The sequence below is a fragment of the Marmota marmota genome, unplaced genomic scaffold (genome assembly GCF_001458135.2).
Source record: "Marmota marmota marmota unplaced genomic scaffold, marMar, whole genome shotgun sequence".
Classification (NCBI taxonomy): Eukaryota; Metazoa; Chordata; class Mammalia; order Rodentia; family Sciuridae; genus Marmota; species Marmota marmota.
In genome coordinates this window covers 38,030,252-38,054,874 of record NW_025999900.1, presented here as the reverse complement: position 1 = coordinate 38,054,874, position 24,623 = coordinate 38,030,252, and the positions used below count along the sequence as shown (strand labels likewise).

The 24,623-nt window shown below is 39.9% G+C and overlaps 2 protein-coding genes across 2 annotated transcripts; both read left to right on the top strand.

Annotated features, from left to right (window-relative positions):
• The first annotated feature begins 5,570 nt into the window (after positions 1-5,570).
• Eddm3b (epididymal protein 3B) lies at positions 5,571-6,147 on the top strand. Its single transcript, XM_015488167.2, has one exon. It carries the CDS (start codon positions 5,583-5,585, stop codon positions 6,018-6,020), a length of 438 nt encoding a protein of 145 aa, XP_015343653.1. The 5' UTR covers positions 5,571-5,582; the 3' UTR covers positions 6,021-6,147.
• Positions 6,148-17,871: 11,724 nt separating this feature from the next.
• On the top strand, positions 17,872-19,252 carry Rnase6 (ribonuclease A family member k6). Its single transcript, XM_015493406.2, has 2 exons — positions 17,872-18,093; positions 18,472-19,252. Exon 2 carries the CDS (start codon positions 18,477-18,479, stop codon positions 18,936-18,938), a length of 462 nt encoding a protein of 153 aa, XP_015348892.1. The 5' UTR covers positions 17,872-18,093; positions 18,472-18,476; the 3' UTR covers positions 18,939-19,252.
• Positions 19,253-24,623: the final 5,371 nt, after the last annotated feature.

Sequence of the window (24,623 nt, the reverse complement as noted above, 5' to 3'; positions counted from 1 at the left end):
CTATGATTTCTATTTTTTTCCCTACGTTCATAAATGAAGGAATTGCTAAATCCGGTTGTGGCTTAATGAAAACAAAAACATTTTTTTTCCCCAACACATCAGTTCCTGGACCCTGGGAATTCCATCTTTGGAGCCCTTGTGAGACAGTCAGACCTCTCCTACAAAGTTCAGAGACCTCAATGGCCAGCTTGATAGTTATTAAAAGCATGGTATGTGCTTTCCCCTGCACTCTGTTTTAACTCATGGCTTTTTAGCTATAAAGAGCATAATGTGTGCCTTTCCTGTACCCTCATTCACTAACTCTGTCACTAGCCTCAGAAACAGATATATGATTAAAACCAGGATACTTCCCCAACAAACAAAAAGGACAAAACTTTTGAGGAGTCACCTGCTGAGGGCCATTGCTAAGTAAGAATGACGCATGGCATGACCCAGGTCATTTGCAGTGACATTGCATGTAAGGTGACCTTGCTCAAGGACCAGGGCGGATCCGGGTTTAGGGCGGATCGGGGTTTAGGGCGTTCCCGGTTTAGGACAATCCGGGTTTAGGGCAGTTCCAGGTTTAAGGTGTACCCTGCTGGGAATAGGGCGTATCCTGCTGCCTCAGGCGCGCCTGCTCCTTGAGTTCCCGTTGAGTTCTCGCGGGATTGAGAGAGTATTTGGGATTTTGCCCAGAACGTGATGTTGCCCCAGAACGTGTGTAAGTGCCAGTGACAGTTCGAGAATAAAGAGTTGCTGTTTGAATCTACAAGGTGTGTGGTGGCTCGTGATTTTGTGCCTAGCCAGACTGCGGCATTTGGCGGCCCGTGCAGGGAACATCTGAAGAGAAGGTAAGTGAAATTGCTCGCCCCTGAAGAAGAGCAAAAGAATGGGTGACCATTTCAAAAAACAATATGTTCTTATTTTGATTTATTTTGTTTTTATTTCAAGTTGCCTGTTCCTAGAACTTTCTCAGGCAAACTGGGGAAAATGGTTGACTCAAGGTTTGAAGTTGTTCGCCTCCGAGGAAGAGAAATTGTTAGAGGAAGGAGGCACCCCAGTAAGACCAAGAACAGTTAGGATATGTTGATACAATACAAAAATGTAGCCCATGGCTTTTTCAAGACAAGTTATTAAGTATATCAATGGGACCATCATGGTATCCTGTAGAAAGATTTTTCTTCAACAAGAAAGAGATGACTAGTTCTGTTTACTACATTTGTCTAAGATCTTGGTTTTTACAGACATCTGATTAATTTACAAAGCTAAAGTGTTAAAATATCAACCACTAAATATAAAATCAAGTGTTCTTTACTTATTAAGTTACATAAGGTAATATATTTAAACATTATGTTTGTTTTCATAAATTGGTAAATGGAAAAAAAGTTTAATATTGCTTTGTGTCTGTGTCTTTGCTAAAACAAGGTTACTAAGAGTTAAGATTCTATCATGTGTAATTTATATACAAAGAGTATAAGAAGTTTCAGTTGGGTTTCAATTATAGTATTATAGTACCATAAAAAAACATGAAAGTATTTCATCTTATTAAAGTGGAGTAATAATGCCGCAGTCTGGCTGGGCACAAAATCACGAGCCACCACACACCTTGTAGATTCAAACAGCAACTCTTTATTCTCGAACTGTCACTGGCACTTACACACGTTCTGGGGCAACATCACGTTCTGGGCAAAATCCCAAATACTCTCTCAATCCCACGAGAACTCAACGGGAACTCAAGGAGCAGGCGCGCCTGAGGCAGCAGGATACGCCCTATTCCCAGCAGGGTACACCTTAAACCTGGAGCCGCCCTAAACCCGGATTGTCCTAAACCGGGAACGCCCTAAACCCCGATCCGCCCTAAACCTGGATCCGCCCTGGTCCTTGAGCAAGGTCACCTTACATGCAATGTCACTGCAAATGACCTGGGTCATGCCATGCGTCATTCTTACTTAGCAATGGCCCTCAGCAGTCACCAACACAGAAAATTGCCAGGGCCCTTAACTTGTTTCTGCCCTAATTTGTGTTCACTCCCATTTCTCATCTGTGTTCTCTTAACAGCTACAGCAGCTCATCCTTATCCCAGGGCAGAACTATTTATACCAGATGCAGCAAGATAATAAAAAAGTAACATTTTACACCAAGACGGCCAGCTGACTACCCCTCCCTCAAGATTGAAAAGTTTGCCCAAAGAAAAACACCTTTTAAAATGCGTCTAAAGCCAATTAATAGTCCTAAACTCTGGTGCACCTCCTCCCCCTTTCACATGAATAAAACTAGCTCCTTTGTCCTAAGAGCCAGCTTGACTCTGTCACTGCTGGGTCTCCCTTCTGCTGGAACAAGAAGTCCCAGTAGACTTGTTCTCATCCCCCAGGGCCTTTATCTGATTCTCTGATAGACTGCACAGGAACCCACCGAGCTGGCAACCCTTGGCAGCATGTGCAGCCCACATGAAGCCTCCTTGAGACATTCTTGTCATCTGCATCAGGAAACTAAGTCTCTATTATGGTTCTGAAAACAGGTATAACAAAAAAGAATTGAATAGTGGTCAACAAAGGAAATATCAAAGAACTAATAGAAAAAAGAGTTAAAGAAAATGTTTAAAGAAAGAAAATGATTAATAAATAACTGAAAATTTATATTCAAAGGATAATATCACTCTAATAACTCAAATCAGAAGTCACCAACTAAGAAGCTCCTGCTACAAAGGTAATATAAAGGCATACTGCTTCCCACAATTTAGTTCTGGTTGCTTCCTATATAATTTGCTTTATATCCAAGAGGCCTTAGGACTTTGGGCTTAGGGTATTGCAGAATTCCTGATGTGTGCCTGGAGTTCAAAGTAATTTTTTTTCTATATTTAAAGTAGAATATCACTTATTTGAACATACTGGATTAACTAGTTGACACTAGAAATGTCTAGGATAGAATAATCCAACATGTAATAATATTATCAACAATAGATGCCAGCATAACAATTTATTATTCAAGAACTACTTTCACACGCATTCTTCTTACAAGTCTCAAAATTGCTTGCTGATATTCTATAATATCCCATAAAATATGATGCTTTGAAAGACTGTGGATCTTTTTCTTGTTTTTTCAAATATTGGTCCCCCATCTTTCTACATTTATTGAAGCACTACTTGAATTTTAATCTTCAGTAGGCAACACAAACTTGTTAGAAAGGGCTGTAGATAAGCCAGGCATGGTGGTATATACTTGTAATCCAGCCACTCAGAAGGCTGAGGCAAGAGGATTACAAGTTCAAGGCAAGCCTGGGCAACATAATGAGATCCCTTCTCAAAATAAAACATAAAAAGGGCTGGGGATATAGTTCAGTGGTAGAGCATCCCCGGGTTCAATCCTCAGGAAAGAAAGAAGAGGGAGGCAGGGAAAGAAAGACATATGTGCATGTGATTGTGACCTTATTTGTCCTTGGAATCATCTCTAAGGTATCCAAACTCAGATGCTCAGAATTCCCCCTTGGTCACCTAAAGAACTAGGGTATAAAGGATAAAAGAATGTGCTTTGAGCCAACCTCCCAGCCAGTCTACTGGCACATGATTCCCTATTATTCCAAGAATGCTTAATATGAGTTAGAGTCTGAAGGTAAATTCTGGATGTAAGCTGAACATTCTGATATTCTAATAATAATGTGGCTCAGTGAGAAATTCCATGATGGTAGCTTAGCTATAAGCCATCCTTGAAGATGTTGATAGAAAGCATATTTCAGTGTCTCCGTCTATCCATAAACTGCACCTTGGACTAAATACTCTTCCTCCTTTCAGCAAAGTTCCCACAGTTTATACCTCCAGAGGTGGTTTTTTCCCCTGGAGTTCCCATAGAACATAGCCCAGCAAATTAAAGCCCAGAAGTTAGTCAGGCAATGAGTTTAGAAGTCAGATCTCTAGTTGTCTTCTGAAAACTATAGATAACCCTCTCTAGGGTCACTCTTCCGTGCCCTGCAATTCCTTTGTACCCAGGAGTCATTCTTTGATGTTTGCAGCCTTTGCTCGAGGCTATTCTCAGAGTGAACTCAAGTGTTCTACATGAGAAGGTGTAGGATCAGGTTCACACAAAAAGATATCCTTGACCCTGCCCTCCACTCCACCAGCAGCACAAATCATCAGGAGTGCTGTGCCTCCCACTGTCATTCCTTTGTCCACTACTGAATACTCCTTGGGCACTAAGAGAAGAAAGACGCAGACTCTGCTCTTCCCTTCCCTATACTGATACCAAGCGCAAACAGTGACAGGATCGCAGAATCTGAATAAGGTGAGTTAGAAAACTATGCATAGGAAGCTTGGGTGAAAGGCCCAGAAACACTGGAAGGAGCTTGATCGACTTTTTAGATAGAAAAGATAGAAATTACAGAAAAAGGAGGCTTCAATTCAACTCCCACTAATATAGTCTTTCCCCCACCTGCTCCTCCAAACCCTGATCTTCCAAAGCATATACACATCCTAGTAGACTCTCTCAGGTCTGTCTTGAAGGAAATATTATTGGGTCCATTGAAGGACACTGGTATTCAGAGTTGCAAATCAGGATAGAGATTCAGTAGGGCCAAGTACATTCTTCATGCAAATGAGGGCAGAGTCCTAGTTTAAGGAGAGTTTTCAAATAACTCCCTCTTCTAGGTCAGAGTTACTCCTGCGAAGGCAGTTTTAGTCTTAGTACTTACTTGATTAGAGCAATATTTCAAAACTCGAGTTCCTTTACCACAACATTCTCAACAAGCAGCTCTGTCAAATTGAGATCATTTGTAACGAGGGTTGGGGAAATGGCCCCTGAGAAGGGATGTGTAAACCCAGGCTTTGGGTAGCTGTTTTAAGGAAGTTAAGGTTAGAGATGCATCATCATGCAAAGTCAGCATAATTGTAGCCTGGGCTATGATTTCAGGGAACCAAAGCCTTTCACCTAGAAAATATCTCCCAAGAAGTTGTTTATCTTCTACATGCCCATAAAAGGTGACAACCATTTCTACTTTACAGACATAGGTTTAAAATGCCATGTTCTTTAGGACACATGATTTCCTGCAAGTCAATTGGGGGAAAGGAGCTTACTAGAGACAGCTATAGTCCTTTGGGTTCCATGGGTCTTATAGAGGGGAGGGCAATAGAAAGAATTCTTAAACGTTGTCTACTTTTTCCAAATTTTGTTCTTGGTACACTCAGTCTGCAACACATTTTTATTTTCTATAAATATTATTATCTAAAAAGAGTTGTCATCTAAGTTGGGCACAGTGGTACATGCTTATAATTCCAGCAACTCGGGAGGCTAAAAGCAGGAGAATCACTAAGTTCAAGGCCAACCTGGACAACTTAGCAAGGCCCTAAGCAACTTAGTGAGACTTTTCTTAAAATAAAAAATAAAAAGGGGATGATATAGTTCAGTGGTAAAGCATCTCTGGGTTCAATTCCCAGAACCCCTCTGCCCAAAAAAAGAGTTATCATCTTCTAGTATAGGAATCAAATAGTGAAATTAGGCCCAAGTGCCCTCATTGGCAGGAACAGGAATTTTGAAGTGCAGCGCAACCCTCCAGGCATGCCTTAATATTTTCCTCTCTCTTCCCTGTGCATACACAGGTGGTCCTGGTCACTGAGATGGCGTCCTCTCTAAAGGTCTGGGTCACTCTCTTGGCCCTGCTGTGTCTCCAATGCAGTTTACTTTTGCACAGTGAGAACATTTCCAGGAAGAAATTTATGGAAGAACATCACCTAAGTCCAAGCCAAGATTTTGCTTCCTACAAATGTAACAATCTCATGAAAAAAGGAAATCTGAGCCACAAGCTCTCTCACATGTTCATTTATATCTCATGGTACAAAATTGAGCATATATGCATTAGTAGCAAATGGAATGACCGTTATAGAAATACATACATATGGGCCCAGCGTCCCATCAAAACACTCACTTGTCACTGGGAGAAATTAAATAACTACAGAGAGACCAGGAGCTATAGCCATATTCAATTCCATTGTAGCATGGATGGGTATGTTGACAATATAGAAGATGTGAAGCTCATAAAGCCTCTCTTCAACTAGACAGTCTGTCTGGGACCTCAGGTTGGGGAGAACATTTCGTGATTTTCAGGTGATGGCCCTGCATACATCAACGGCCACTGCCACTCCCCAGTTTGCATTTTCATGTCAATGTTTTCCAACCGGAGTTATGGATCATAGTCTCATGATGCTACAATTTTGATTTTGTTGTTCTCTGCCTGTAATAATAGTCTGTCCTCATTTACCTAAGTTACTCCTAAGTGTTCTTTCAAGGTTCAGCTCATGTGACATCTCTTCTCGACTAATCCAGGACTTTTCCTGACATTGACATCTTTAAACCTACCAAGCTGAATGACCTTTCCTTCTATAAATAAAGTATGTTATTCCAATGTGTATGATGAGCCTATTTATGCATGCAGTTTGTATTATATCACTAGTATGAGCAGTGTGGCTGCACTTACTACGGTGTATGAGTAGATGTGATTGTATTGTACATAGGTCTGTGTGTGCCTAATTGTATGGAATATGTTTATGTATCTGGGTATATAAATGTGTTTGTATGTGCTAAGCTGAAGGCAAGCCATGACCTAAGCATTGTTGTGGTAGCATCCTTAGATCCACCCAAATGAGTGGCACAGGCAGAGCTGACTGATAGTCACATGGCTCCTGGCTCACAGTAGGTACTCCAAGGAAAATTGACTTTTTCTTTCCTCATTCTTTGGATAAAACATGAGACTTTAGTCATCTGCTCTCCCTGACTAGAAGAGGGGGATTTCTAACATGCAAAGCATAGTAGGCTGTGAACACAACAGAAGCTATGAACCTCAGATCAAAAAGTACCCCTCTTCCATCAACCAGACTGAGATACCCCCACTGGACTTATTTATTAAGAACATTCCTAAGAAGGCCAATTCATTTTAGATGGGTTAAGGCATTTCATTTCCTCATAACATTCCACATTAAGTAGAAGATAATAGCATAAGTGAGTTTGCCTGATAATAAACATTTTCATTCAGCGGGGAAATAAATTAAGTGGAAGTTTGAAGACTTCAAAATGTCAAGTTTTTCAATTGAGAATGAGATTTTAGACTTAAATGTTGTTATAAGGAAATAAATAGGAGAAGAAAATGTTGGGGGTGCAAGCAGGTAGAGTGTATAAGAATTCTATTTGTAAATTAGGGAGAGAGATACAAGGTAAGAAGAATGTTCTCTTCATATAGGAGGGGTATGGGCAGGATAAATACTAAGCATTCAAATACCTTAAGTTCTCTAGTCTCTTGCAATGTTACATGATTCTGATTCTGAAACAATCAGAGAAAAGACCAAGGTATCAATCTTTTTAATGAGGTGACTGCATACCTTCCTATAACTCTGGTGTCAGTCAGCGACCAGTATATCTAGATGGGTCATAATGTTCGTAGGGCAATTCCTGAGCCTTGAAATTTTTCAGTGAATCTGGGGATGAGCTGATACCTGGTGAATGATAATCTATATTAACAAAAATTAGTTTTAAACCAGAGTCCTTCAAGATCAATTTACCTATGGGGAATATTAGTTTATTTGGTTTTATTTTCCCACATGGTAAATACTCTTCTTAATATATTATAGAAGAGGAAAAAAATATTTTCCTTCTAGGTTCTTGCTGGAGGTCCATATAACAGAAATCATATTAACAACAGAAAAACAATTGAAAGTTTATTAATATGTGCATCTCCTATACACATGGAGGTGGGATCAGGGATGAATAACTCAGAGGGGGCTAAAGTTCCCTTGTCTGAATTGGAAGTTCCTCCTGAATGCAATTATCATGAACTCCTTCTCTGCAATCTCATTAAACAAAAAATATTTATTTTTGGAAAATAAGACTGAAGATCTGAAATCTCATCCAGAAAGACTTTGTTGCAAGCAATCATCTATTCTTCTGAAGCCTGTTACCTGAGAGACTTCATGCACAGAGCAAACTCTCCTATTTGCCATGCATTTATTTCCTTTAATTCTCTTTGTAAACTATCATCATCCCCCCTACCACCCAGAATCCCAAGCCTTTATTCCCTCCTGTAGACAGAAATGCTTTTTACACTTCAAACATCTGGACCTTCTTTGAGTCTCATGATGAAACAGAACCCCTCTGAAGTTATTTTAGCTCCTGAACTTCTTTTTTTTTTTAACTTTTTTGAGAATGGAGGCTGAGGGGCAGCCCCCTGACCCTAGTGAATGCCTGGGAAACAGAGAATGTGACTTGTTTCTTAGTGGAGCTAAATCCACATTTCCTAACTTTAGTCCCACTGTGCCTCCTTTATTCTTATTTTTTTAAATTGGTTCTTTTCAGTTATACATGACAGTAGATTCCATTTTGATATAATTATACAAGCATAGAATATTCTTTTGCTAATTAGGGCCCCATTCTTGTGGATATACATGAAAGTGAAGTTCACTGTTGTATATTCATATATGTACACAGGAAAGTTATGTCAGATTCATTCCACTGACTTTCCTTTTCTTACCCTCTACCTTCCCTTCATTCTCCTTTGTCTAACCCACTGAACTTCTATTCTTCCACTCCTCCCGCTTCCCTTATTGTGGATTAGCTTCTACATATCAGAGAAAACATTTGACCTTTGGTTTTTGGGGGATTGGCTTATTTCACTTAGTTTCCAGATCCAAGTGTCATATGGCAAGTGTCATGAAGTCATTCTTCTTTATGGTTGAGTAATACACCATTGTGTTTACTTACCACATTTTCTTTATCCATTTATTTGTTGAAGGACACCTAGGATGTCTCCATAGCTTAGCTATTGTGAAATTTACTGCTATAAACATTTATGTGGCTGCATCACTGTAGTGTACTGATATTAACCCCTTTGGATATCTACCAAGGAATAGGAAAACTGGGTCAAATGGTGGTCCCATTCCTAGTTTTTTGAGGAATCTCCATACTGCTCTCCAGAGTGGTTGCACCAATTTGTAGTCCCACCAACAATGTATGACTGTGCCCCTTTCCCCACATCCTCACCAACATTTATTGTATTTTTTTTTTATTCTTGATAATTGCTATTCTGACTGGAGTGAGATGAAATCTCAGTGTAGTTTTAATTAGCATTTCTCTAATTGCTAGAGATGTTGAATATTTTTTCATATATTTGTTGACCATTGGTATTTCTTCTTTTGAGAAGTGTCTGTTTAGTTTCTTTGCTTATTTATTAATTGGGCTGTTTGTTTTGGGTATTAAGTTTTTTCAGTTCTTTGTATATCCAGGAAATTAATGCCCTATCTGAGGTGCAGGTGGCAAAGATTTTGTCCCATTCTGTAGGCTCTCCCTTCACACTCTTGATTGTTTCTTTTGCTATGAAGAAGCTTTTTAGTTTGATGCCATACCATTTACTGATTTTTAAAATTTTACTTCTTGTGCTTTAGGAGTCTTTTTGAAGAAGTCAGTTCCTAAACTGACATGACAGAGTGTTAGGCCTACATTTTCTTCTAGTAGGCACAGCATCTCTGGTTTAATTCCTAGGTCCTTGATCCACTTTGAGTACAGTTTTGTGCAGGATGAGAGATAAGGGTCTAATTTTATTCTACTGCATATAGATTTCCAGTTTTCCCAGCACCATTTGTTGAGGAGGCTATTTTTCCTCCAATGTATGTTTTTGGCATCTTTGTCTAGTATGAGATAATTGTACTTATGTGGATTTGTCTCTGTGACTTCTATTCTATTCCATTGGTCTTCATGCCTGTTTTGGTGCCAATACAATGCTGATTTTGTTACTATAGCTCTGTAGTATAATTTAAGTTCTGTATTGTGATGCCTCCTGCTTCACTTTTCTCACTAAGGATTGCTTTGGTATTCTGGGCCTCTTATTTTTTCCTAATGAATTTCATGACTGTTTTTTCTATTTCTATGAAGAATGTCATTGGAATTTTAATGGAAATTGCACTGAGTCTATATAGTGCTTTTAGTAGTAATTTTGGCAATATTAATTCTGTCTATCCAAGAACATGGGAGATCTTTTAATCTAAGTTCAATTTATTTCTTTAGTGTTCTGTAGTTTTCATTGTAGAGGTCAATTGCCTCTTTTGTTAGATTGATTCCCAAGTTTTTTCTGTGTGGGGTTTTTTTTGTTTTGTTTTGTTTTTTGTTTTTTTGAGGCTATTATGAATGAGATGATTGTCCTAATTTCTTTTCAGCTGATTCATCATCGGAGTATAAGAACACAATTGATTGACGTGTGTTAATTTTGTATCCTGCTATTTTGCTGAATTCATTTATGAGTTCTAGAAGTTTTATGGTGGAGTTTTTTGGGGTCTTCTAAATATAGGATCATGTTATTGGCAAACAGAGATAGTTTGAGGTGCTGGGGATATACCTCAGGTGGTAGAGTACTTGCCTTGCATGCATAAGGCCCTGGGGTTCAATCCTTAGCACCACAAAAAACAACAGAGAAAGTTTAAGCTCTTCTTTTCCTGTTCACATCCCTTTAATTTCTTTCTTTTGCCTAATGGCTCTGGCTGGAGTTTCAAGGATTATGCTGAATAGAAAGTGAAAAGGTGAAAGTGGGCATTTGTGTCTTATCCCTGTTTTCAGAAGGAAAGCTTTCAGTTTTTCTCTGTTTAGAATGATGTTGGCTTTGTGTTTGTCATATATAGCTTTCACAATGTTCTTTGTTTTTGGGGGGAGGCCGGGGGTGGGGTGGTAACAGGGATTGAACTCAGGGGCACTCAACCACTGAGCCACATCCCCAGCCCTATTTTTGTATTTTTATTTTAGAGACAGGGTCTCACTGAGTTGCTTAGTGCTTTGCATTGCTGAGGCTGGCTTTGAACTCACTATTCTCTTGCCTTTAGCCTCCCGAGCCGCTGGGGTTACAGGTGTGTACCACCACCCCTGGCTCACAGTGTTCTTTCTATTCCTATTGTTTTCTAGTATTTTAAACACAGATGGATGCTGTATTTTGTCAAATACTTTTTCTGCAACTATTGAGATAAATATATGGTTCTTGTCTTTAAGTCTATTTATGTGATGAATTACATTTATTGATTTCCATATGTGGAAGCATCCTTGCATCCCTGAGATGAATCCTCTCTTATAACTTTCTGTACCCCTCAACCCCTGAAATTGGAGATTTGAGAAAGAAGTTGTTATCCTCCATTATCCGCAAAGTAAAACTCATTTCCCCTGCTAATCTGCCTTCTGAGCTTTAGTGGAATACTGAGAGCAGTAAAGTCCTTCCTGTTATCACTGTTTTGTGTGGTTCCCATGCACCTCGTACAAATAAACTTCTCCCTTATCATGAATCTGTTATCAGTTTATTTCAGCAGATTCAATTGTGGAAACCCAGAGGGCAGAGGGGAAATCCCCTTAATGTCTACTGTTGCAGAGGAGACCAGCCAGCACAGCAGAGCCCCAGGCAGCAGCAGTCACAGAGACCCCCAACCTGGATTCTTGTGTTCTTGCTCAAGAGCATGTCAAGCAAGACATGAGACTTAGTAAAAGAAGAGCAATGTTTGTTAGAAGGGAAGGGAGATGGAAGAAAGGAAAGCGGGACATCCTTGAGGGTGAGAATAGGTTCTCTCAGAGAGAAGAGTGACAAGAGCCCTCACCACGTCAGGGCTTTCTAAGGCGATGAGGCTCCCTGTGGGTTTCAGTTGCCCTTCCTAGTCCTTTCCCTGCTCCTAGCTCATAGCTGACTCACTTCCTAACACCTACTATTTCCTTTTCACCTAAGACAAAGAAAGAAGGTTGTGGAGAGGCAAGATATGCAAGAAAAGAATGGTAAATGGTAAATGAGGGAAAGGCCTGCTATGTTGCTTTCATTGAAAGCCTTTCCATTGAGAAGAGCTTGTTGTGGTCCACAGACATCCTTCTCTTTCTGGTACAGAGAGGAAGACACCAGTAGAAGTGGAGATTTTCTTTGTTAAGTGTAAATTTCCCTTACAAAAGGGTAATTTATTTATGCTTTGAGAGATTCTCCTGTGTTTGTTGTTTTTGAAAAAGAAATCAGTTCAGCTGGGTTTGATGGCACACACGACTATAATCCCAGAATGGCAAGCTCCTGGGCAATTTACAGAGGCCCTAAGCAGTTTAGGAAGACCTGTCTCAAAGTAAAAAATAAAAATGGGTGAGGATGTAGTTCACTGGTGGAGTGTTTGCAGGAGGCCCTGGGTTCAATCTCTAGGACTAAAAAATAAAAAAGAAGGTGGGAGGAGGCGCGGGGAGGACAGGAGGAAGAAGAAAGAAACTCTATAAACATTTTTGGTTTGTGGTAGTGGGGATTCAACCCAGGACCTCATGCCTGCTAGATGAGTGCTCTACTACTGAGTTATAGCTCCAGCCCCTCTGTAAATGTTTTGATTAAAGGATTAGCAGATACATAGTGATTCAAACAGTGTAGAAGGAGAATGGAGTCAAGAATAATTAGTATATTGCCACCCCTGGCTTGAGATAACATGGCAAGTCACTGAGGGGGTTGAAGCTGCAGTTTCTCCTTGGCAGGTGGCAGCCCTTGGGCTGTGGCAATGCTGGCAGGTAGTGGCCTCTGCTTCTGGGTCATTAGCAAAGTTCCTGGACTGGGGAAGGGAAGGCATTGTGAATAAACAAGGCAAATGCAGGTTGTTGAAGCTACAGCAGCCACAGGTGGTCTTTCCCCAGGCCTCTGCACACTTGGGAAGTGACTGCCTGAACATCAGCTGGGCTGTGGATGGAACCGCATGCTTGGAGAGGGAGAGGAGGGGGAGCTCCCTAAGCTGGGGACATGGTCCTCCAGGGGCTTGGCAATCTGGCCCTCACTGGGTGTGCCCAAGGGTGACACTTGACCCCAGCAGTGTGTCCTCAAGAAGACTGTAGGCATGTGAGGTTCACACAGTGTCCAGGGACCTTCCTTTAGCATTCAGCCCACTCACAGCTGAGTGCTCACGGCCACACAGCCCAATGGCACTTGTGTAATAAATATGGAACATGTCAACTTAAAAAAAAAGAATAATTAGTATAATAGCTTGGTACTATTACTTTGGATTTCATAGCATCTACCCTCTTTTGGATGACTGCATATTTATTTCCCTTAGGAAACTATTCTTCCTCTTTTGTGTGTAATATTGCTAGAACTATCCATCAAGATTTCCAGTTTCCTCTACTGAACCAAAGCAAAGGTCATGAGATTCAAGCAAGCTAACTGGATTCCCTCTTGTAGGATACCGGAATATACACCCCAAAAAAATGACCCTGAAACTAGTTTCATACCCGCAGTAAATGAACATGCCTGCTTCTCTTCATCTTTATCAACATTTGATGTTGTCCAGTTTTTTTTAATTTTAGCCATACTAATACGTTTGTGGTAATATCTCATTGTTGTTTCAATTTTCAGTTCTCTAATGATATATTGAAGAAATTAGCATCCACCAGATGGAATAAAAACTAGTTTAAACTGAAAACATCTGGACAGCAGATACACAAAGAAAGATTATCCAAACTTAATCTTCCTATAAATTCAGCTGCCATTAATTCTCCTAGGAATTTTCCAAATTTATTTATTTAGGTACTGGAGATTGGATCCAGGGGTACTCTATCACTGAGCCACATTCCCAGACCTTCCTACTTTTTATTTTGAGACAGTCTTACTAAATAGCTGAGGCTGACCTTAAACTTACATTCCTTCTCCCTTAGCCTCCCAAGTTGCTGGGAATACAGGCATGCACCATCATACAGGAATTTTCCTGTTTTAAAGAAGATTGACCCTTTGTGTTCAGAAGAGCACATCTTATATAAACCTCCTTAAAAGGAAATCAGATTCACATTGTCACCCAAATGCCCTAAAGTCTGTCCTTTTCATTTTGTTCTTTTTGTTTGCCCATTTTTAAAATTGTTATTAAATTTCCTATTGTTAGGGTTTAATAATTCTTTATACACATTGTGTAACATTCATTTATCAGATATATTTTATGAAAATATTCTCTACCTTTTTCTGACTTGTCTTCCCACTATTTTAACAGTGTCTGTTACAGAGCAAATTTTTTTTTTATTTTAGTGAAGTCCAGCTTGTCCATTGTTTCTTTCACAGATTTTTTACATCTAAAAAAAAAAATCATCACCAAACTGTAGATTTTCTCATATGTTATCTTCTAGGTAATATATTTAGGTTTATGGACTATTTTGTGTTCATTTTTGTGAAAGATTTTAAATGTAGACCTATAAGATGTATAAGATCTAGAGCTATAAGATTTTTCTTTCTTTCTTTTATTTTTGCATGTGGATGTCTAGTTGTCCCACTATCATTAGTTGAACTGTCAAAGATCAGTTCACTGTGTGATCCATTTCTGGCCACTCTGTTCTAGTCTATGGCCCTATTTGTTTATTCTTTCACTAATACCATACTGCCTGCTATAATCTGGATCTTGAATATCCCCCAAAGGTCCATGTGTTGAAGACCTGGTCCCTCACCTGTGACACTGTTGGAAGATGGTAGAAACCTTGGGAGGTGAGAATAGTGGAAGGAAGTTATGTCAGTAGGAGCATGCCCTTGAAGGAGATATTGGGGCCCAGGTTCTCCTCTTTCTTTCTCTTTGCTTCCTAACCACCATGGGGTGCAGTTCACTCCAACACATACACTCCACCATAATATACTGCCTTGCCACTGGGTCAAAGCAAGAGAACCAACTGACTATGAACTAGAACCTCTGCATCTGTGGGCCTAAATAAAACTGGCCTCTTTCTAAGTTGATTATTTCAGGGTTTGGTCTTGTTTTGCTTTGCTTTTACAGTAACAGACAGCTGACTAATTACTAATTACTCTAGGTGTATAGTATTTTGAAGTTGGGTGCTGTTAATCTTCTTTTTGCTTCTTTTCCAGTATTGTGTTGACATTCTGGATCTTTGCCTTTTCAGATAAACTCCAGAATAACTTTGGTATTATCCACAAGATAACTTTCTGAGATACTGACTGGGATTATGCTTAATGTATGGATTGAGTTGAGAGGAAGTGACATCATGAGAATTTTTTTTTTCCTTGTAAGTACCAGGGATTGAACTCAGGGGCACTCGACCATTGAGCCACATCCCAGCCCTATTTTGTATTTTATTTAGAGACAGAGTCTCAGTTGCTTAGCGCCTCGTTTTTGCTGAGGCTGGCTTTGAACTCATGATCTTCCTGCCTCAACCTCCCAAGCTGCTGCAATTACAGGCATGCACCACCAACCCCAGCCATCATAAGAATATTGACTCTTCCTATCCATGAATATGGGATGTCTACATGTTTATTTATTTCTTTTGATGTCTTTCATCAGATTTTAATCTCATATCAATCTTTTTATTTTGTTACACTTAAAACTAAGTATACCTAAGTATATCCCTTTTCTTTTTGCAATGTAAATGGTATGTGTTTTCAATTTCAAATTGTTCATTGCCGGTGCTTAATAAAACAATTAACTTTTATATATTAACCTTGTGTCCTGCAATCTTGTAACCTTGTGTCTTCACTGTAGGTAAACCATAAACAGATAAATATTTTTCTACAGGAAAAGCATTGGACAAGAGTGTTGTACTACTATAACTACCCTCAAAGATGACTAATCTAGAGGCAATGTGTACAGTGGATTAGAAGGAAACAAGTCTCGAAGCTGGGAGTCCATGTAGGAAGATTTTTATTTGATTTGATCCTAGGGATCGAACCCAGTGCTGGGTTACTTTGAGGTGGCTAAGGAACAAAGCACCAGGCAACCCACCCATCAGAACCACCAATCAGGTGCTGACAGAACCACCTGTCAATCAGGAGGGTCTCCTGACCAATCCTGGATCTCAGCAAGCTCCCCCGACCAACCCCAGTAGGACAAGGGACTCTAAAAACCTCCCTTTCCCGTCTCAAGCCCTTTCTCGTCCCAAGCCCTTTCTTTCCTCCCTTCCTGTCTCAAGCCCTTTCCTCCCTTCCTGCCTTAAGCTCAATGAAAATTCCAGTCCAGCTGGGCCCATGGGTGATTCCCTGGACTGCTCTATTGGCCTGGAGGGTGTCGCCTGGGAGAGAATCTCAATAAAGCCTCGTTCAGCAGCTTTTAATCTGCCTCCTTTGGTCACCAGTGCCTGACCTTACACCCGGGAGCACTATTTTAGTCAGCTGTTTCACTTCTGTGACTGGAAAGCCTGACAAGAACAATTAAAGGCGGAAAAATTTATTTTGAGACACATGGTTTCAGAAGTCTCAGGGCATAAATGGCCAACTCCATAGCTCTGGGCATGAGATGAGTAGAACAGCATGGCAGAGTGTGTGGCTGAGGAAAGCTGCTGGAAACACGGCAAAAGGAAACAGAGACCAAGCTCAGCTCACTAAATATATACCCCAAAGGCGCGCGTCAACGACCCACCCTACCTGCCTACAATCACCACTCAGTTAATCCCTATCAGAGGAGTAATGCACTGATTAGGTTAAGACTCTCATAACCTAATCCTCTGCAAATGAACTACTGCTGAGTATTAGGTCCTGCAATTATGCGTGAAGTCTCTGAGTCCTAAAATCGACAATTTGTTTACTAGGGGAAGCTGGGAGCCTGCAAAGCTGCGGACCGCTTTGTTCTTGCACAGCACATCTTTTATAGGGTAGTGTGAGGTTAAATCTTAACTATGGCATAACATTATTGAAAACAACTAACTTTTTTTAGTGCTAAGGAAACATTTTTCCCAGTGATAAAACAGGATATGTTCGCATAAAATGCCAGGAAACAGACCTCAAGTACATAGCAGGTAGAACAGTTAGTGCCTTATTTTTCTCCTTAATCAGAAGGGTCATCGCGTCCCACAAGAATTAGCCAATCGTGAGGAGTTATTGCTGTCCTGCTACGAGGCTTCAGCTAATAAAAAGAAACTCCATGTTCAGATTCTTCAGGGTGCACTCTCCATGACTTCAGGAGATCAGACCCCAACACCAATCGTTTCACCTCTAAATGTTCTTGCATTATTTTACACATGACCTAAACTAAACCATAACAGGCACTTTACTAGTGAGCTACATTTCCTGGTTTGAAATTTTTTATTTTGAGGCAGAGTCTCTCTAAGTTACCCAGGCTGGCCTCGAACTTGGAATCCTCCTGCCTCCGGCTCCTGAGTTGCTGGGATTACAGGCATGTGCCACTACAGTCAGTCCATGTGGGAAGTTTATACAAGCCTTTCATGAGATAATGAGCTTCAGAATAAGGGTATTATATAGCACCAATGGAAAGAAAAGAACAGATTTAAAGGCAAATATCCTCAATTTGTCCTTTTTCATGCTTATGGGTATTTTTTTCCTTTTCACAGTCTTCTCCCTTGCTACTCTCTTTGCCTAACTTCTAATTATTCCTCAAAATTCAATTCATATGCCTTTCCTTCTACTCTCTCCCCACATCCCCTGTAATGTCCCCCAACATACTGTAAATGTTATTTATACTTATCAACTTGTACTATACTTGACTATTCACCTGTCTCTTTTAAAAAAAATTATCTTTTAGTTGTAGATGGACAGCATGCCTTTATTTCACTTATTTATTTTTAGATGGTACTGAGTATCAAACCCAGTGCCTCACTTATGCGAGACGAGCGCGCTACCACTTGAGCCACATCCCCAGCCTTCACCTGTCTCTTTTATTGGATCATGAACCCCTGATTCTGAGAGGCCTGACATCTGGCCCAGTAAACATATGCATAAACAAATAATTTATTCACATCTGTTGTTGGAATTCACAATGTTACCAAGTATGTGGCAGCTATTATATCAGATTTACATGGTATATTTTCTCTTAAAAGACTGAAAGCAAAGAGCTTCAAAAAACTGAAACCTCCAATCAAGAAGGAAGTACTAAACCCATATCAGAAAGGAATCAGTTCCTCAAACTTAGTTTTGAATCATCTTGTTTTTAAAAGTGGGCTTGCTTCCTCTATAAACAGTAATAAGACACTATTTTAAAGACAGATTTGGAAGTCTCTAGTCTCATCTTCACTGAGCAGGAGTTTTAGGTTTCTCTTTCCTGTGGGTCAGACCATTTCTTCTTCTGCCTCACATATGCAGCTCTGGCAGGCTTGAGAGAAGAGAAGCAGACAAGACCCTGTGAGCCTGAGATTAACCACTGCCTCTGTTCTCAGCAGGAACTTCAGCTCGAACGCCTGGTAAGAGGAGGAAACTCAGGGCTGAGGTGAACAGGGCTGTGAACATAGCTGGGAGGAAGTAGCTATAGATGAAGGGTAAACATCTCAGAAGGGCAGATGTACAAAATCAGATGTCTGACATGCGAGTTGTTGAATGCATAAATGCAAGTCATAGAGAAGAGTGAGAAAAGCCAATCTAAGAAAGGGCTGCTCACCTCTCTGGGCTTCAGAGTCTTCATAGAATTGTGAGACCCTATGCGAAAGATTTTTTTTTTTTTTTAAAAAGCTATGAAATCTTAAAAGGCAAAACAAAAATCTAAATAAGAACGATTAATAGTTATTGATAACTATGCTCTTATTGCTTCTTCTATTACCATGATCTTCACTCTTCTTACACAGGAAAGATGATACTAAATCTGGGATGCTTTCCTCTCCTCCTAATGCTGCTGGGACTATGGAGCACAGTGTGCCCACTTTGTGCTTTGCCTGAGAGGCTCACCAAGGCTCATTGGTTTGAAATCCAGCACATACAGCCAGGTCCTCTCCAATGCAACAGGGCAATGGGTGGTGTCAACAATTATACTCAGCACTGTAAGCCTGAAAACACCTTCCTGCATGACTCTTTTCAGAATGTAGCTGTTGCCTGCAATATGCCCCACATCATCTGCAAGAATGGCCAGAACAATTGCCACCAGAGTGCAAAGCCTGTTAACATGACCAAATGCAAACTCACTGCAGGGAAGTACCCTCACTGTCGTTACAGGGATACTGCCCAATACAGATTCTTCGTTGTTGCCTGTGACCCCCCTCAGAAGAGTGACCCTCCCTATCAGTTGGTTCCTGTACACTTGGATAAGCTCATCTAAGGTTTTGCTCACTTTCCTCTCATTGGACACAGATTCTCTTAAAGTTTCTTCTGCTTTTTCTATTCTTTTGTTGATTTTCTTGTATTCATGGAAGAGAAGGAAAGTGTTGGAAGAATTTGAGTATCTAAGATACCAGACTAGAGTTGGGACAAAAAGAAATAGGATTTTTTTCTGCTTTGGAGTTCTGTCTGTTTTGAGAGAAGGCAAATAGGGAAGAGGGCAAAGAAGCATCCAGGCCTACAGATTTTTAACCTTGGGACTTTTGCCAAACTTTATAGAACTACATTCACAGCAATAAAACCACTCTTGCTGCATTCTGATGAGTGTGAAGGTGTTTTTATACCCTTTCAAATCACTGCCTGCCAGGATTCAAAGAAGAACTATTTTGGTCTTAGGTCCCAGGCCACCTATGAAGCCTCCTGGGGGCCTCTACCACTTCCCTTGCCCCTGTGTCTTTGGGACTTGAGAGCAAAAAATCCTCCATCCCTTCAAACTGCTCATGATTTCATATATTCCTTTGAAATCATTGTCTATGCTTATTAGGAGGTGGTACTGATCCCTCAGAGAGAGGTGATGATTTGCACATAGATTTTAACATTGGTGACTGAGGGTTTCTTTGATATTTTCTATTTGTTTTTACATTTAATTGGGCAATATTTTAAATATAAGGTATCAGTAGTATCTTTTGGACTAGGCAAAAAGTAAGCATAGATCAAGATAAAAAGGCACTGGAATATAAAAACCCTTCTAGGCTTACCTAAATACCAAAATATCACGGAAAATTGGGTTTGAGAATTGAATCTGAATTTGGAAACTGAAGGATTGGTTTTAGAAATTTGTTCAGATTAAGAATTAAGGTCTTAGGCACATACACAAAGAGACCTTCAGTTCCTCAACAACCTCCAAAGTAAGGTACCGGACTAGGGAGCCAAGTATGTTAGAAATGCTTTGTAGAGTGATCAGTGTTTTAGTAGCAGCCAAGACCATGCAGATTGGAAAAATCACCTACAGAAGTAGTTAAAAGTGTAAGAATTACTTTTGGTATAGAATGATTCTTTCCAACCACACAGTTACTTTAATAGATGTGTTAAGTGAGCTCACTTTCCTTTAGGCCATGTGTATAATTGTGGTTTAGGAACAAAGAATGGAGTAAGATGTTTCAGGTTTCAGGAACCTGGATTTCTTGGATGATGGATGTACAAGGAGGGCCCCCCATTGTTAAGAGATTATCAGGCCAGGGCAACACAGCACCAAAGAAGCTGGGTACCCAGTAGGGAAACCCACGGAGGGACCCAAGTCCTCTAACACAGTGGATTTTAGTAGTATTCAGCTTTAAACTGTCTTGACTATATATATTTTATAGTCTCCCAGTAAAGTCTATGAGGGAGTGGAGGGAAGGTTCTGTGCTCATGTTAACCAGTGTAGGAAAAGAAGAATCATTTATAAGAAAAGATATTCAGATGATATGTGTTGGTCTGAGCAGTAATCAGAATGGATTTATGTCTCATATCAGCATTACCTGGAACTTTCTAGAGATTCTTGAAGAAAATAAACCTACTAAAAAATTGAACTTCCCAGTATCAAACACCTAATTGCTCACACTATTATTTGTTTTTGTTTTTTTGTACTGGAGATTGAACCCAGCAGAGCTTTACCATTGAGTCACATTCCCAGCCCTTTTTACATTTTATTTTGAGACAGGGTCTCACTGAATTGCTTATAACCTGACTAAGTTAAGGTTGGCTTTGAACCTGTGATCCTCCTGCCTCAGCCTCCCATGCTGCTGGGATTATAGGCATGTGCCACCACATCCAGTGCTCACACTATTGTTTATACATTAAAAACACTTCATGGCTTGGATACATATGTGCTGCTCAAGTTTTGGGGCTTTCAGAAATGTTAGGGAACATGAAATGTTAGTTAAAATTAGTGAAATAAATTTTGAGGTCTACATTGCATTTTTTTTTTCTGTGACAATAAAAATACTGCAAATATGTGCCAACAATAGATTAAAAATAAAACACAAGGGGCTGGGGTTGTGGCTCAGCGGTAGAGCGCTCGCCTAGCGTATGCGAGGCCTTGGGTTCAATCCTCAGCACCACATAAAAATAAATAAATAGAATGAAGGTATTGTATCCAACTACAACTAAAAAATAAATATTTAAAAAAATAAAACACAAGTACCATCTCTTAGAGATTTACAGCCAACAATATCTAATCTTTCCCAGCCTCCCATCCCCACCAACAACCGTTGTCACTTTGGGTCTCTTATCAAGGAGGGGGCAAAAACAAAACTAACTTTTGAACAATCTATTATGCCCAAACTCTGAGAAGGTGTTAGTTCTAAAATGCGAAATAAACTAAGATGGAACTCTTTAGATTTGCTTATTTCCTACATAGATTTATATATTGTAGAAGAGTAAAGATGATTGGCTACACAGAATTTCATTTAGCTGTGTCCCTAGATTCACTTAAATCACCAGTCTTTTGAGATGATCTCAAAGTAGGCAAAGCCCAAAAATGATTTCAGCAAATGTTCCAGCACTTCTTAACTCTGGCTTCACTTTATATTCACCCGGGAGATTTTAGAAAAATAACATTATGGATTGAATATGAGATGTCCCGCCAAAGCTCCTGTATTAATGAAGCAATGTTTAGAGGCAAAGCAGTTAGATAGTAAGAACTGTAACCTAATCAGTCCATCCTAGTTTGAATGGACTGACAGGGTGGAAACTGTAGGCAGGTGGGGTGTGGCTAGAGGAGGTTGGTCACTCAGGGTATAACCTGGGAGGGATATTCTTCACGTGACTCCTTCCTCTCTCTCTCTCTCTCTCTCTCTCTCTCTCTCTCTCTCTCTCNTCTCTCTCTCTCTCTCTCTCTCTCTCTCTCTCTCTCTCTCTCCCTCTCTCTTCCCCTCTCTCTCTTTCTCTCTCTCTCTCTCTCTCTCTCTCTCTCTCTCTCTCTCTCCTGATTCCACCATAAGCTTTCCTCTGCTGAGCTCTTTCCCTGTGATGTGCTGCCTTATCTTGGTCCCAGAGCAATGGAATTGGCCACCTATGGACTGCGACCTCTGATGCTGTGAGCCCCAAATAAACTTTTCCTCCTCTAAGTTGTTCTCATTGGGTACTTTGGTCACAGCAATGAAAAAGCTGACAAAAACAAATAGCAATACATGAATCCTATTAAATCAATTGGATGAACATTTAATGGACAATTCAATGAATTTCTGGGGATGGGACCTGGTCACTACTAGATTTTCCCTCTCTCCCTTCCTTCCTTCCTTCCTTCCTTCTTTCCTTCCTTTCTTTCTTTCTTTTTTCTTTTTTAAAATTCCCTTGTAGTTGTAATAAGCAGCCAGAATTGGGAACCACTTTAGACCCAGCATAGGCAAACAACAGTCTACGGACATCTAGCCACTAACCTATTTTGCACCATCTGGAGCAGAATGGTTTTCATATTTTTATAAGGAGGAGAAGGAGGGGTGAGGGAGTAAAAGGCCCTATTTGTCTTACAAAAGTAAAATATTGACTTTCTGGCCACTTACAGAAAAGGTTTACAGACTCTTGGTCTACTAGGCTGTTCCATGGATCTTGCACTCCGGCTGTGGCTAAGGCAGGTGGCTAGAAGAGATCTAGCATCTAAAATTTTGAACAAAGACTTCTGGAAAGCAGAGGTATGAAGACTGGAAAATATTTGACCTTCAGCTGTCTCTCATTAATGTTCCTTTTTGTACATTTTCTCAGTTTTTTTTTTACAGCATATCATTTCCTCTTTTCTGTTTCACATGGAAATAGACGGTCATCCTTCTCCATTTCACTTGCTAATTATCTTTTACATATATATGTGAAAAAATTCTGATTGGCCACCTAAATCAAATCATAATGACCACTCAGACAGAGTCCCATTGCACAAAATAGCTTCCAGGAAGTTTTCTTGTGGACCCTGCTGAAGAGAGGGCTAGAGAGAATTGCCCTTTCAACTTGGCAAGTGGGCTCTTTACCCTGGTCCACTCTTCAGAAACCCTTGCTACTTGGAATATCTTTCTCAACATTTGCTGTTTCCCTGCAATAGCCACAGTTGATGCACCCGGTAATGAGAATAAATAAGGGCTGAGTTTCATTTCCCCAAATGTGAAGATTGAACACCAGAGAAATGCCTAGGCAAGTGTAAAAAATAATTTTTTTTTTGCACCCCTTACAGTCAGCCTGGGCTGGCAGTGCTTGCCCTAAAATCCTGGTGGGCTCCCATCCTGCTTCTCCCCTTCAGGTTTTCTCCTCCCCCCGCCCCAGCTCATGAGGCACTCAACTCCTTCATATTTTCCTGGGGAGAGGCCTGGTTTCCTGGAGGGTTAGCCATGGTTATAGAAGTCACAATTCCCAGAAAAAAGGACTAAGGACTAAGCACACAATTCAATACATTTCCCTACACAAGCTGTAGAAACAGAGTTTGAACATCAGATCAGATAACATTGTATCTCAAAGAATAGAGGAGGCTTTATATTGAATTAGACATTGTGGGGCGGTAAAAGAGAGTTGATACTCTTCCATTTTTCCTTCCCGTGTTAGACGAATATTTCAATTAGTTTTGTCTGAATTTTAAAATCTAAAACTAATTCTATTTTCTTGATATTGTGATTGGTGTTTCTTTAAGTCATCTTCTTAATCTGTAAAATTCTTTTAAAAGATGCCATCCTAGGGCTGGGATTGAGGCTCAGAGGTAGAGCGCATGCCTAGCATGCATGAGGCACTGGGTTTGATCCTCAGCACCACATAAAAATATTGTGTCCACCTATAACTAAAAATTATTTGAAAAAAAGATACCATCCTATCTAGATAGTGCTAATAAACACAAAGTACTGTTTGTCCATATTGGAAATGTTGCCAAGAAACCGCAGGTATGGGAAGGCAGCAGGGCTCAAGAACCTCATAGGTAAGAGGCAGCAGCTCAGAGGAACAGGAATTCTTCTAGAGCTCTTGACACTTCTCAGTGGGTTTTATGAAGTCTTTTACCTTTCTCCGTCTCCTGGGCTCATTATATTTTTTAAAATGTGATTATTTTTCAAAAATTAATATTGAGAAATACAAAGCCATAGATAGCATTCTAAATAATAATATTAAAATTTTCATTTAAAAAAATGAGTAAATTTGCTCTTCATTTTCTTACATGAAATCATATGTTAGGAGTGCATCCAGTCCTGTTTTTATAATTTTACTTCATGTTCAACACTTTCATAAACAAAATAAAGTGTTTCAGTGTGCACTTTAAAAGTAAATTTTTGTACTGGGGATGTAGTTCAGTGGTACATCACTTGCCTTGGATATGTTAGGCCCAGGGTTAAATTCCCAGCACACAAATACATTTGTACAAGTAGTATCGTATGGTAGACATCATTCCTTAACTTGCTTTTTTCACTCATTTTTTAAGGTTCATCAATATTAAAATATTTTTTGTTTCTTTACCATCATTTATTTATTAATTGGAGAATTTCCAAATTCTCACTCAACCAAAGTCAACTGAAACAACCAATGTGGCAGTGAAAACTTTTGCACATTTTTCTATATGCACATGTGGAAATTTTTCACTAAGGTATATATCTAGAGGTGGAATTTCCAAGCCATACACATTTTCAGTTTCACCAAACACTGCGATGTTTTCTTCACACTAAGCATAGAACATTGTACTTTC